We start from the raw sequence: 14,463 nt of genomic DNA, 5'->3' as shown, positions 1-14,463 counted from the left end.
GAGAACAATCTCCTAGTGGAAGAACTGGATCAGGAGGGAGAGGTTCCCCCTGAGACTGAAGTCGATAAGTCCGAAACAATTTAGGTATCTTCAGCCGCGGTGACTGAACCGGCGCCTTCGACTTCCTCTGCAGCACCCCAGTTAGATTCCATTACTAATACGCTACACTCGCTGATTTCCATGGTGCAGGACATTCAGAAGAAATCGTCCGAGAAGGAGGCCACCTTTCGGACAGAGATTCATCAGTTAGTTGCGTCACATTTAGCCCCGAAGAAGCTAAACGTTAAAGACCTCCCTGCCTTCTCTGACGTTAACCTATGGAGGTACGCAGAGCATATGCCGATGTCGGGAGGGAAGATCTTCCTCTCAGAGAAACTGGGCACTGTTCCAGTGGAGGAAGTCGAGTTTTGGCCTAGTAAAGGGGCCTACCCGGATTGCTATGTCCGTCTGAGGACGGAACCAGCATCCAAAGAAGAGACGGAGCCAAAGGAAACGATTGTCCTTGAGTTAGCTAAGGCACAGGCCTTATATACGTCCACCTTAAAAGAGAGGGCCTTTACTAGTTCTAAGGTGCCGGCTCTCAGCAAAAGGCACCCGTCCTTTATTGCTGACCCCCAACGTGCCTTCCCCTTTATGGAAAAAGGGTTTAAGGCAGCCTTGAAGGCAGTTGGGGCAGGGAAACCTTGCCCTACACTAGAAGAAAGTAAGCCTTTCTCCCTTTCCTTCCCATCAGACGATAAGGACTGGAAGGATGTCCATACCACCTTCACAGTCGGGAAGCTGGAGGCAGATATCGCTGGACGACAGTTCAGAGACCTCCCGAAGCTGTCAGATTTTCTCCTGCGTAGGGAACAGAAGACTAAGGAACGTCTAGCTGCTTCCATGTCTCTGCAGACAGGCTTAGAGACAATGGCAAGTATTCCAGACACCCCAGACATGTACATGGTCTTCGCCAAAGCTCATCTGGCGACAGTGACTAAAGACCTGTACAACTTTATTAAAGCCAGAAGGGCTTGTAGGGAGTTCGTGTTTGCTTCTGCTACAGTGAAGCACGAACCGAGGAAGCTAATAGCCTCCAATATCTGGGGAAAGGACCTCTTCCCAAGCGAAGTGGTCAAAGAGGTCGTGGATAAAGCCGCTTCGGAGAATAGGAATCTCCTCTCCAAATGGGGCTTGTCCTCTAAAAGGAAATCTTCTGTTGACGAGGGTCCCCAGCCAAAGAACAAGTCCAAACGACCTAGAGTACCCTCTCGGCCAAAGCAACAGCAACAGCTTCCCATGGCCACGGTGCCCCAGACGGTGGCACAACCAACCACCACCTTTCAACTGGTGCCCCAAACGCTGGCGTCCCAGTCTCCAGTATTCACCCCAGAATTTGAAAGGCAATCGACGACTTTCAAGCCGAAGTCTCGAGGTTCCTTTCGAGGATCCTCTAGACGCCCCTTCAGAGGCAGGGGCAACAAAGGTGGACGTGGCCAAGGAGGTAAATCCTCCAGCCAGCACTCCAAGTGAGATGCTACCGGTAGGAGGGAGACTTCTCCTCTTCCAGGATCGTTGGACCTTCGATCCTTGGGCCCACAGCCTGATCAAGAAAGGACTAGGATGGAGTTGGAGATCAACTCTACCAAACGTCCCTCAATTCTTCCAACCTTCAATCCCCGTTCTGGAAGAATATGTTCAGGAACTACTGGACAAAAGAGTTATAAGGAAAGCAAAGTCCATCAAATTTCAAGGAAGGCTATTTTGTGTTCCGAAGAAGGATTCGGAAAAGCTCAGAGTCATTCTGGACTTATCACCATTCAACAAGTTCATAGTGAACCACAAGTTCAGAATGTTGACGTTTCAGCACATAAGGACCCTTCTGCCAAAAGGGGCATATACAGTCTCCATAGACATGACGGATGCATACTGGCATGTCCCAATCAACCGTCAAGTTTCCCCCTACCTAGGGTTCAAACTACAAAAAAGAAAGTACGTTTTCAGAGCCATGCCCTTCGGTCTGAACATAGCTCCAAGGGTATTCACGAAGCTTGCGAATGCAGTCATTCGTCAACTACGCCTGAAAGGAATCCAGGTGATAGCCTACCTGGACGACTGGCTGGTGTGGGCAGCATCCAAAGAAGAATGCATGCAAGCCTCCAAAAAAGTGATCCAGTTCCTAGAACACTTAGGGTTCAAGATCAACTTGAAAAAGTCTCGGCTTTCTCCAGCTCAAAAGTTCCAGTGGCTGGGAATCCACTGGGACTTACAGTCACTCTGCCTTTCCATTCCAGCAGGAAAGAGGAAAGAGATAGCAGGATCTGTCAAAAGACTCCTTCAATCCGACAGGATATCAAGAAGGCAACAGGAGAGAGTGTTGGGGTCCCTCCAGTTTGCCTCACTGACGGATCCAGTATTGAGAGCACAATTAAAAGATGCATCAGGAGTTTGGAGAAAATATGCATACAACGATCGAAGAGATCTACAAAGACCATTACCAAATCGTCTGCGATCCCTATTCAAGCCATGGTCGGAGGCCAAGAACTTAAGAAGAAAGGTACCCTTGAAACTACCTCCACTAGCAGTCACCGTTCATATGGATGCCTTAAAGGAGGGACAGGGATGTCACACTCATCATCGGAAAGTCCAGGGAACCTGGTCTCCCTTCTTCAAGTCCTTCCACAGCAACTTTCTGGAAGCCACGGCAGTTTTTCTATCTCTGAAGAAACTGAAACTTCGCTGTTCAATCCACATCCGTCTGGTCCTAGACAGCGAGGTGATAATGAGATGCCTAAATCGACAAGGCTCGAGATCGCCTCACATAAATCATGTGATATTAGCCATCCTTCATCTAGCGAAGAAGATGAAATGGCACTTGTCGGCAGTTCACCTCCAAGGATTCCGCAATGTGACAGCGGATGCTCTATCCAGGGTCAACCCGATAGAGTCCGAATGGTCTCTAGACGCAAGATCATTCTCTTTCTTATTAAGCAAAGTCCCAGGACTGCAGGTAGACCTCTTCGCAACGAGCGACAACAAGAAACTACCCCGGTATGTAGCCCCATACGAGGATCCTCTAGCGGAAGCGACAGATGCAATGTCCTTAGTTTGGAACAGATGGTCCAAGATCTACCTGTTCCCTCCAACCAACCTGTTGTTGAAAGTCCTCGACAAATTGAGATCCTTTCAGGGGACGGCAGCTACAGTGGCCCACAAGTGGCCCAACAGCATTTGCTTCCCTCTGATAACGGAACTACGCTAGAAGCTGATCCCGTTGCCGGAACCAGTTCTGACTCAGCAAGTGCAGAAATCGACTGTCTACGCTTCATCAGAGAAAACCCAGAACCTTCATCTCATGATTTTCTCACCTTAGCGGTCAAGAAAAGGTTTGGGATTTCTAGAGACAGTATTAACTTTTTAGAAGAATACAAGTCAAAGTCTACAAGAAGACAATACGAATCTTCCTGGAAGAAATGGGTGGCCTTTGTCAAGGCGAAGAAACCTGAGGAGATTTCTACGGATTTCTGTTTGTCCTTCTTCATCCATCTTCATGAACAAGGTTTAGCAGCTAATACGATTACTACATGTAAATCCGCCCTAGCTAGACCAATACTATATGCCTTCCAGGTAGACTTCTCTAATGAAATCTTCAACAAGATTCCTAAAGCCTGCGCAAAACTTCGCCTTCAGCCCCTTCAAAGCCCATTTCATGGTCTTTGGATAAGGTTCTTCACTTGGCATCAACCCTGAACAATGAAGATTGCTCGCTGAAAGACTTGACTCCAAAGGTGATATTCTTATTTGCACTTGCCTCAGGAGCCAGAGTTAGCGAAATAGTGGCCCTCTCGAGGAATGATCTCTTTCCAGACCCGACGTTTCTCGCCAAGAACGAGCTGCCCACTAAGAGATGGGGTCCCTGGAGAATCTGCCCTCTGAAGGAAGAAGCATCCCTCTGCCCCAGTGGAATGCCTAAAGGTCTATCTTCGTAGAACTTCAGACTTTAAGGGAGGTCAGCTTTTCAGGGGAGAGACTTCTGGTTCAACGTTATCCTTGAAACAGATAAGGGCGAAAATCACCTACTTTATACGCAGAGCGGATCCAGACAGTACACCCGCAGGTCATGATCTGAGAAAAGTTGCCTCGTCTCTGAATTTCTTTCAGACTATGTCGTTTGAAAGCCTTCGTGCTTATACTGGATGGAAATTATCTAGTTTTCTTCAAGCACTACGCGAAGCAATTACAGGAAATAAAATTTCATGTGGTGGCAGCAGGTAGTGTGATAAAACCTGCCGCTTGATTACTGCGAAGAACAGTGCACTAATAGGGACTTTTAGTGAAGGGTGTACATGATAGACTTAGGTATATCATGTTAAGTATTGTGTTTATAAGGACACTATAAACTGTTCTATCTATCCAAGTGACATCAAGCATAATAATCTGACACAAGTGCCAGCATTCTTATATGCCCAGTGTTCCTAGTAATAACAGTATACGCAGTGAAATATCATATTTCCCTTGAGTGGCTAGTGTTTCCTTTTCAGATGAAACTTATTTATTTTCTGTTATTACTGTTTATGCTTTTATGCAGTGTGTTCAGCATAAAATATAATTGATGACTACCATGATTTCTGTTTTTGTAAATAAACAATAGAAGGAATCTTTGCGTCTCTTTCGCCTCAAATATTCTATATCATGTATAAATCAGAGCATCTTTGATCCTCTTAATATTAAGGAAATATTGAGAGGCTAAGGTCTTTTTTATCCCAAGCAAACAGGTAAGAATTGATTGTACTAAATGTTTATATTACTGATTTAAGGTTTCCTACACGAATATAAACCTGTCTGTCTTTACATCCAGACTCGGGAGGTACCAGTAATCTATCCAGAACTACACCTATCTGTACAAACTATGCTTTACTTATATAATGACACTAATATACAGCTGTTTGCTAGATTGTTCCTTGAACTCACAATCCTCGGGTTTTTTCCTAGAGTCTACCTAGACTCTTCCCTGTAGGGGGCAGGAAGAACTGATATATGGTATGATCAGTTGATTGATGTATAACGGTAACATCAAGTGTCTCTGGTCCAGATGACGAAATAGGAAATATTTAATTCGAGATAACGACACTATTGAAAATCCACAGATACAATTATACTCTGGTAAACTTCCATCAGGACGACATGGCCTGAGCCCAAAAAACGGATTTTGAGCAAAGCGAAAAATCTATTTTTGGGTGAGGTAACCATGTCGTCCTGATGGACCCACCCTCCTTTTGACAAAAGGATAATGAATCCCTCCCTATGGTACTGTATCTGCAACACCTACAAAGCTACGAAGAATGGCTTGGTGGCGCCGCGCGGTGGCGACTTGGCGCACTATTTACAGTACGGTAGGAGTGTCGCCTCTTGAACGACTCTCCTATATTCTTGCCACTCTTTCCCCTCGAAGTGGAAACGCTATTGGGGGTGTAGATAGCTATGAGACGTGTCAAGAATACGTCCTCTGATATTATGCGATATCCCTTTTAAATTCTTAAGGGATATTCGCTCCAGGAGTTAGAATTCTGGATACCTTTGGTAAATTCTCTGGGATATATCACTGTAGTCAAGTATACCTAGGAAGCTACTATAGAAGGAACTTCTATCAGGACGACATGGCCTGAGCCCAAAAAATATACATATGTTGGGTAAATAGGGAGTGTATATCAACTATTAAATGACAAAGCTTCAGACTCTTTGAAATATATAAGAGAGAGAGAGAGAGAGAGAGAGAGAGAGAGAGAGAGAGAGAGAGAGAGAGAGAGAGAGTGTGTGTTTGATGGCTCGCTCTACCTACTTGTGATTGAAGATTGTCAAAAAATAAGAAAATAAACAAGGGGCAAAGTAAAACAGATGGTTGGAATACACAAATTAAAATAGATGGGTAACTTATTTATTTTGTCCGGACATTACAGCTTGTGTAATCTTTCCTTCTGAAAACCTTATTGATCATTAAACTCAACTATATAATATGACTTACCTTTTTCTTGTAAGCAGCCTTCCACTCCGTCAAGACTTGCTTGTACTTCTGCATGTCCTTTTCGAAGGCAATTTCATGCTCCCTCAGGACTTCCGCCATGTCCTGCCTCAATTCTTCTTTCCGTTGCTCCTCCTCTTCTTCTTTGTTAACTTCCTCTTTCTTGATAATCAACTTCAGTGGTGTGGTGTGATATTTGTTCCTCTTCCTTAGATCTTTGATGTTTTTCCACACCTTCAGTATGTCCATTAAAAGGACGCGGTCTTTTTCAGCTTCTGAGTTGTACTCCTCTCGGCACTCGCGAATCTCCTTCTGGTAAATGTTGCGTCTCTGGGCGATGTCCATCTCATCTCGAACCGATCTGGATTGCTGACTTCTCCTCACCTCGGAATTCTCAATCTTGGCAAAGGCTTCCCGTACAACCTGTGATAAAGGAAGGGATGTACAATCAAAATATATCTACAATAGCTTTAGTAGATCATACCATGATTCTAAAGTTTAGCACTTGTAAAGGAACGAGCAGTTTTAGAATTATTGGTCAAATCCAGGCAACTGGACAAGACAATATGTGATTGGTTCACTTAAGCCCAGGATAGTTCTAGGGGCATCATTCATAAAACATAAAACAATATATTTTTAAGGAATTGATGTTCGCTGAGTGCGCGAACGCTTCCTTCCCATGGACAAGGCAGAATGACTTATGAAAGAATAGGAAAATGAAGGTCAGAACAGTACTCAAATTGCTAAGAAAAATATCCCTTTGTGTCAGTATTTCCACCCCATTCTTTCTTTATGCTCCATTTCCCTACATCATAGTTCTTTCTTCCTAGAATTATAAAACCTTTATAATAGCATGTTTGAAAATGAGATGCAAGTGTTTTTGTTCTGATTTCTAATCTCACTAGAAAATAGTTAGATTGGGTCCACAGGATCAATTGTAGCTTGCTCTTCCCTTAGCTAAAAGAGAGAACCCCCTTAAGTCAGTCCTCCTTTTGTCATTCTTGACTAATATGGAACAGAAATTCAGATGATCATCAAAAGCACAAGGGGGCCAAGCCCAAGACCTCATCCGATGTTATTGTGGAGCTGCATCTACCATTAGTAAGCAGGTTAACGCAAAGCATACCCGGCTATCAAAGCAGTGACCGGTTACATCACATTGCTGTCACGGGCGAGGCGTAGAGCCACAAGTGGCGATGACGAGGACCTGTTACGAAGGAAGAATCCTGCAACAACTAGTGCAATTGCTGATGGATTCCTGATCTCAAATGCCTTGGCCATTTCCCTACATAGGTATCAATGGCTATCAGTCCATAACAAGACAGACAGCAAGTAAACGGATAGACAGGCTGTATAGCAAGGTGCAACCCAATGGTTCTTCTCTCTACGTTGAACTAACAGTCCTGTCAGATGCAGGGATGTAGCTACATCCTGCATAAGGCAAAGGGAAAATGATATTGTTATTCATATATCTGGTCACATTTTAAATACAGTGCAACTATTTTCTCGTTCCTTGCCAGTAGTACCTGGCATCCATTGGATGAGGGCTTAGCAGTAGGCCATCTTGGATGACCCACCAGTTCCATTGAGAGAGGTAGTGATTTGTAATATATTTGACTTCCAGCCTTCTTTAATTTCAACTATTCCATCTGTTGAAATCAGTGTTTTGTCTATTGTACTGAACCTCTTTTCCTGAAGTGTGATCTAGATGGCTATCCTATCATATTATACCATAGCATTGTAATACTTGAAGAAAATCATTAAATTAAATTAAATTAATCTTTATTGTAATAAAGCACTAAAATTATAACTATCTACTCATTCATCTGTTGCATTGCATACACAATCTTTAACAGCATATTTATGAATAATGTATAACAGATTTAAAAAGTAATTTATTTCTTTCATAGCTATACAAACCTAAGTTCTTTACTTCGGCACAAAGATGGAATCGGTTATTGAAAACGGATGAAGTGTAGTTATCCAATCCTTGAGGGAGTGGAGCAAAGCCCTACCACCCTTCAAAGTCATTTCTCTATTCAATTTTGCCACATCGACCCAACACTTAAGAGGAGTGGTTTGAGGAGGTTACATTAAAGAACTTTTAAAATTTTCTATTTGTTCCCTTTAATTAGGGAGATTCATTGCTTAGATAGTTGGAAGTACCCCTTGAATAAAAGTGGAAGAAACATTTAATGTCTCTGTAAGTAACTCATGCTCGGTCAAAGGAGAGCAAAGCAAAACCATGACCAAGCCCTTATCTATTTATCATAGGGATGATAAAGACTAATAGGATCTGGAATGTAATTAAAGTACTGTACCAAGATCTAAGGAACCGTTTTCACGAGGGAAATGTAGGCCGAATCGAATACTAAGCATATGAGTAAAGGTTTAGTACCAGATTCACCATCCCCCAGCTCACATGGGGGAATGGGGAGATATACTTCTTTGGTTTCACAGAATACAGGTCTTAAGTGTAACTTATCGTCATCTAGTTTGGCCTGCTTCTAACGCTTTGACCGCTGATCCCGAGAGAGGGGCAGAAAAATGAATAAGAACCAGTTATACTACATTCATTCATGACTTACGCCAAAATGAAACCTTAGACAAGATGCAATTCTGAACTCGTAAGGAGCTGGCCTTGCTACACAGCGGATTGAGCAGACACCACAGGTGGCCACTTTGCTCTTGGTAAGAGTTAAAGAGACTCTTTAGCTATGGTAAGCAGCTCTTCTAGGAGAACACTCCAAAATCAAACCATTGTTCTCTAGTCTTTGGTAGTGCCATAGCATCTGTACCATGGTCTTCCACTGTCTTGGGTTAGAGTTCTCTTGCTTGAGGGTACACTAGAGCATGCTATTCTATCTAATTTCTCTTCCTCTTGTTTTTGTTTAAGTTTTCATAGTTTATATAAGAGATATTTATTTTGGTGTTGTTGCTGTTCTTAGAATATTTCATTTTTCCTTGTTTCCTTTCCTCACTAGGCTATTTTCCATGTTGGAGCCTCTAGGCTTATAGCATCCTGCTTTTCCAACTAGGGTTATAGCTTAGCAAGTAATAATAATAATAATAACAATAATAAAAGTGTCATGGGAATTGTGTGTAAATCTCTCGGGTAAAAAGCCACAAAGGTAGTCTGCCTCTTCCAGCCTCCTGCCTTCAAAACTTGGCTTACCGACAGTTTCCTCTTGAATGAGAGAGATGTGGCAATTCCCCTGACTTCATGAGCTCCAATTCTGGCCGGAGCTTTGGCAAACTCATCAGCCGAGTCGTAGGACCTCCTGATCGTCTCGCGAAGCCAGAAAGGGATCTTGTTCCTTGACACCTCTTTCTTGGACTTACCAGTGCTAACAAAGAGTCTCCTACACTCAGATAGCACCACCAAGAACTTACAGAACACGAGAGCATCTTGGCTTTATCATGACCCAACTCCTCCCAGAGGGAGAGTGTCATGGGAAGATGCAATAATATTGAAGGAATATATTATCAAAACGAACATAAATATATTTATTCCCCAAGTGAGGGCAGCGAGACGAGATTCGACTACCGTAGTGTTTGGTTAAAGATGTGATCGCCTTAATCAGTGGAGTCAGCATTTTTTGAGAAATGACCCTTGAGGGATATCCCTGTTTATGAAAAATATCACCACGGGTCAACAAGTGCCGTGCTTTTATTATGGCTTAACAGGGGGTCCAGATTGCATCAGAAATTTGTTTTAGAAGCTTCTATGGTGTGACGAAGTGGGCATTTTTGAGGAAACCAATCAGGACGCAAAACTCCTTATATGAAAATGATGACTGTCCATCATAATAAGCTCCCCCCATACATTGGTATACTGTATAAACTTCAAGAAGAGACTGTCCAGAGGAGATCAGACAAGAGAGAAACCATGTCTGAACCAGATAAGAACCACGTCCTGACGAGATAAGGACAAGAGAAGACCAGAAGTCTGGCAGAGCCAGTTTCTGACCTTCCCTTCAGATGACAAACGTCCATCTCCAAAATTCTATTATGACTTAGAAGACGAATTAAAGAAACCAGCACTCCTTGCTTGTGACGAGAAGTAGCCAACAGTACCTGCAGCCTCGCCCTGATTCCCGACTATTACTGAATTCTTGGAGATTTCTGATGCACCATCTTGATGCCACCTATTCTGTGACATCTTCAAATTCGAAGTCATCTTGCCATTTTCACCGCTCTATGACGTTCTGAAGCCTTAAGCCTTCGTACCAGTATCATCTCAGTAGCTGTAGAAGACAATTTGATATTCCATGTAAGTATTGCACAACCTTACTGACTGTTCCCCTTTTCTCTTAATATTTTGATTGATTTGATTTGTCGCTTAAAGTAACCGAAGAAGCAACATTGATTTTCTTTAGAAATAAGTTTGTGAATAAACTTTTCTTTTTTTATATATTCATTTCCCATATTTCCATTGTTGTTATCAGAATATTTTCAAAGATTAAAAGAATCTGCAGCGACTTTTCCTCTCTTTATAATGGAGACTCGCTCAATGGTGGGTGGAAGCCCTCAAACCAACTACCTGGTGACTGTCCCATAGTGCCACTCTGTGCAATGCACGAGCTATTCATTGGGTACCCTGACACCTCGTTATCCTTATAGGATGACAGCCAGGGCAATCGTTTGCTAGGTGTAGAATTTAGCAATGTCACTTGACCAGGTAAGAGTAAATTTGGAGCTAAGCTCCTCACTTAACCTAGACATTGCCCGACTCCACCTCAGGTGGAGAATGGGGTCATACTGTAAATATATAAATATATATCAGGTTACACAAGGGACAATGGTACCCACCTGCAGTCAGAGAAGGCCAGAGTTCCTCAGATGCTGTACCCCAAGAGAGGGGAGGGTGAAATAGGAAGTGGCCAGTCACTGGCACATTCATCCTCGACTTACTAGCGGGTAACAATTGCCCTCAACTGACTGCTATTTGTCCTACAAGGGAGCTGAGGTGTTACTGACCACGTTTTGTGCAGCCACCACAGGACCTAAGTAAATGTATCCAGGTTCCTGTGGGTTATGTCTTGCAGGTAGTGGGCGATGAGTATTGTTTGCTGTTTCCACACGCTCACTTGTGGTTCCTGCGTCACAGAGAAATTGTTTTTGAAAGCCAGGGATGTGCTGACACCCCTGACGTCATGTGTACGGGGATGACGACTGGAAGGTGAGGATCCTGATTGTATGGCTCTCTCAATTACCTGTTTAATCCAGGGAGATATAGAGTTATTCCTCTTGGCTCTCCTCATGCTCACAAAGAGCCTGGTGATCTGTGGATGGGCTCTGGAGGTCCCTTTTAGGTATTTCCTCAGCACCCTCACAGGGCAGAGTAACAGTTGGTCTAGGTCATCTGTTACAGGAAGTAGACTCTCAATCCGGAAGTGCCTGAATCTAGGATCCGCTACAGTTGGGTTTTGAGTCTTGGCTACAAACTCAGGGATAAAACTGAGTGTTACTTGGCACCATCCCCTTGCATGGGCAATGTCATAGGATAGATAATGCAGTTTGCTGAACCTCTTGGCAGAGGTCAGGGCTAGGAGAAAGACCTTCTTCAGGATAAAGTCACGATCTGATTCTTGATGAAAAAGTTTGTATGGGGCTACTTTCAGTGAGATTAGTACTTTCACTATGTTTCAATGAGGTGCTTTGACTTTCGACTGAAGGCAGGTGCGCTCAAAATTCCATATGAGGAGAGAGAATTCCCGGGGAAGAAATATAAATTTTGTTTAGCTTAAAAACAAGGCTTAAGGTCGAGCAATAACCTTTCACTGCCGATACCGAACAAAGTCTTTCCTCCCTAAGGTAGAACAAAAACTCCACTATTGTTCGTATAGTGGCACGGAGAGGAGATAGACCCCATCCAAGACACCAACCACAAAAGACGGCCATTTTGCCTGATATACTGAGGCCGATGACTCACGGAGGTATCCTGACATTCTCTTTGCAACCAGTCTCAAAACGTCTTTGTTTGTGAGGAGTTTCTGGATAATCTCAGGCATAAAGACGAAATAATGGAATTGCTTGGTGGAAGAATTTGAGGTGTGGTTGTCTGAGTAGATCAGAAAGTGGTCGGAGCTGTCATGGTGCCTCTGTAAGCATATGCAGGTCTGGGAACAACTCCGTATGTTGCCACAGCGGAGCGACCAGGGTCATCAAGCGATTTTGCAATGCCCTGACCTTCTTTAGAAGCCTCCTTACTAGGTAGAAGGGGGGGATGTGTAGATGCCTATTCCATCCCACGGATGTTGGAAGGCCTCTTGCCAGACTGCCTGGGGATCCGGTACTGGAGAGAAGTACACAGGAAGTTTCTGGTTTAGAGACATCGCAAACAGGTCGATTGTTGGCGAACCCCACAAAGTCAAGACTTTGTTGGCTATTTGATGTTTCAAAGACCACTCAGAGACTACTATCCGAGTCCTCCAGCTCAGATTGTCGGCCAGCACGTTGTTCTTGTCCGGAATGAAACGAGCCAATAGGGATACCGAGTTGTCTTCTATCCATCTGAGGATTTCCACAGCTATTTGGCATAGGTGCTGTGAAAAAGTACCTCCTTGTTTATTTATGACACCACCATAGCGTTGTCGCTCATCAGCATTATGGAATGTCCTGAATGGAGCTAATAGAATTGCCTGAGGGCAAGAATAGCTGCCCTCATTTCCAGGAGGTTTATGTGGCACTGTCGCTCAGATTTGGACCAAAGCCTGGATACCATTAGGTGCAACAGGTAAGCCCCACACCCTTCTTTTAATGTATCTGTGAAGAGTAACAATTCTGGCAAAGGATAGAGAAGGTCTACTCCCCTGAGTGGTTGGTGTCTGACACTCACCAACTCAGATCTCTTCTGCTCTGGACCTACCTTCCTCCATCTGTCTACCACTGCCTCAATGTCCTCCACGTTGAAGAGAGAGGGACCGCCCATTGAGGAGTTGTGTAACCTCATCGCCTCTTCGGTACCTACGGCTGAAAAGTTGAGACCAAAGCATCGCGTCCCCTCAAAACCCAGTTAACCCACTGGTTCACAATGTTCTGTGTTAAAAACTCCAGAGTTCTAGCTCCTGAGAGGAGGAAGGCTGACATAGCCTCCCTCTTCTAAGGAGTACAGAGGTTCTCGTTCTTAACGAGGAAGCATACCGTTCCTAACCTGTAGTCAAGCTATGAAACGGATGGCAGAGAGCACTTTGAAACCCGTTCCATTTTCCAAGATTTTAGTAACCTTTTGGAAACATCCCTTACAGGTGATCTGCTGGACTGGGGTTTGAGTTATGCTCAAGATCACTAGTTTCTTAGGTCGCTGCAACCTCCCCATCCTTGTGAGTAAAGGATGGGAGTTTGTGGGATCCTATAGGTCTACCTGTTAAGCCATCAACAGCCACTCCCTGGCCCTTCTTGGTCCTAGCTTGAGTGGAGAGGGGCTTGGATGCTGATCATATATATATATATATATATATATATATATATATATATATATATATATATATATATATATATATATATATATATATATATATATATGGTCAGTCTCTAGGGCACTGTCCTGCTAGCTAGGGCCATTCATGAGTAGCCTTTCAACCTATAAGGGAGGAGTGGAGGATAGAGGGATACAACAACCCATTAGGTGGTAGACTACACCATGCTTAATCAAACTTTCCTTTGATCCACTCATAACAGCTCAGACTTTGACTTATGTTCATTGGTATCCTGGGTATTAGGTAGTTTTGATTAAACTTAGCACAACAAAACAACAATTGTTGAGTATTCATCTAATTTTTCACATTTCCCACATCTGTAAAAGGTCCAAATTACTAGAGACTCTCCAATGAAATCAAAATTCATTGCATTAGATGTACACGTTTTGTGAACAAGAAAAATATTTCCTGCCGGCAAAAAGCTGGTCCTAGTTTCATTCATTAATACATACGTACATGCTGTATACCAAGGCACTTCCCCCAATTTTAGCGGGTAACCAACATCAAACAAATGAAAAAAAGGGGACCTTTCCTCTCTACGTTCCTCCCAGCCTGACGAGGGACTCAACCGAGTTCGGCTAGTACTAATAGGGTGCCACAGCCCACCCTCCCCCGTTATCCACCACAGATGAAGCTTCATAACGCTGAATCCCCTACTGCTGCTACCTTCGCGGTTTTCTATGTGAATTTTGCTATTGAATAAGCTTCAAGAACAAAATAATATAAACATCATGGGAGGTTCACAAAGATTACATAATTTATAACTGGCTAAGTTTAACTAAAAAGAATATCATATGTTGGGATGCACTTCGGACACCAATTATGAACAAGTTTGTACAGATCCTACAGTCTTATTGGCTGTTTCCAGTTTTCACCAGAATCTTATCCCTATTAAAGGATGAAGGTTTGTGTTTGCATAAGAACAAAATGAGAATGCAAAGGTGGATTATACAAATATCACTGTTTGAAAGATTGGAAAATGAT

General features: G+C 43.3%; 1 protein-coding gene across 4 annotated transcripts in view; it reads right to left on the bottom strand.

Moving 5' to 3' along the window:
- LOC137625393 (coiled-coil and C2 domain-containing protein 2A-like) overlaps window positions 1-14,463 on the bottom strand; it is a 256,721-nt gene that overhangs the window by 175,907 nt on the left and 66,351 nt on the right. For all 4 annotated transcript variants that reach the window (XR_011040859.1, XM_068356265.1, XM_068356263.1 and 1 more), the window contains exon 9: window positions 6,002-6,421. Coding sequence is in view for 3 of the 4 variants with exons in the window: in XM_068356265.1 (XP_068212366.1) it covers window positions 6,002-6,421 (420 nt within the window). In the remaining variant the exon portion in view is untranslated. The remainder of the gene's footprint in view (window positions 1-6,001; window positions 6,422-14,463) is intronic.

The sequence above is a fragment of the Palaemon carinicauda genome, chromosome 32 (assembly GCF_036898095.1).
Source record: "Palaemon carinicauda isolate YSFRI2023 chromosome 32, ASM3689809v2, whole genome shotgun sequence".
NCBI lineage: Eukaryota > Metazoa > Arthropoda > Malacostraca > Decapoda > Palaemonidae > Palaemon > Palaemon carinicauda.
Note: the sequence above shows the minus strand (reverse complement) of the source record. Positions and strands in the feature narration are given on the sequence as shown.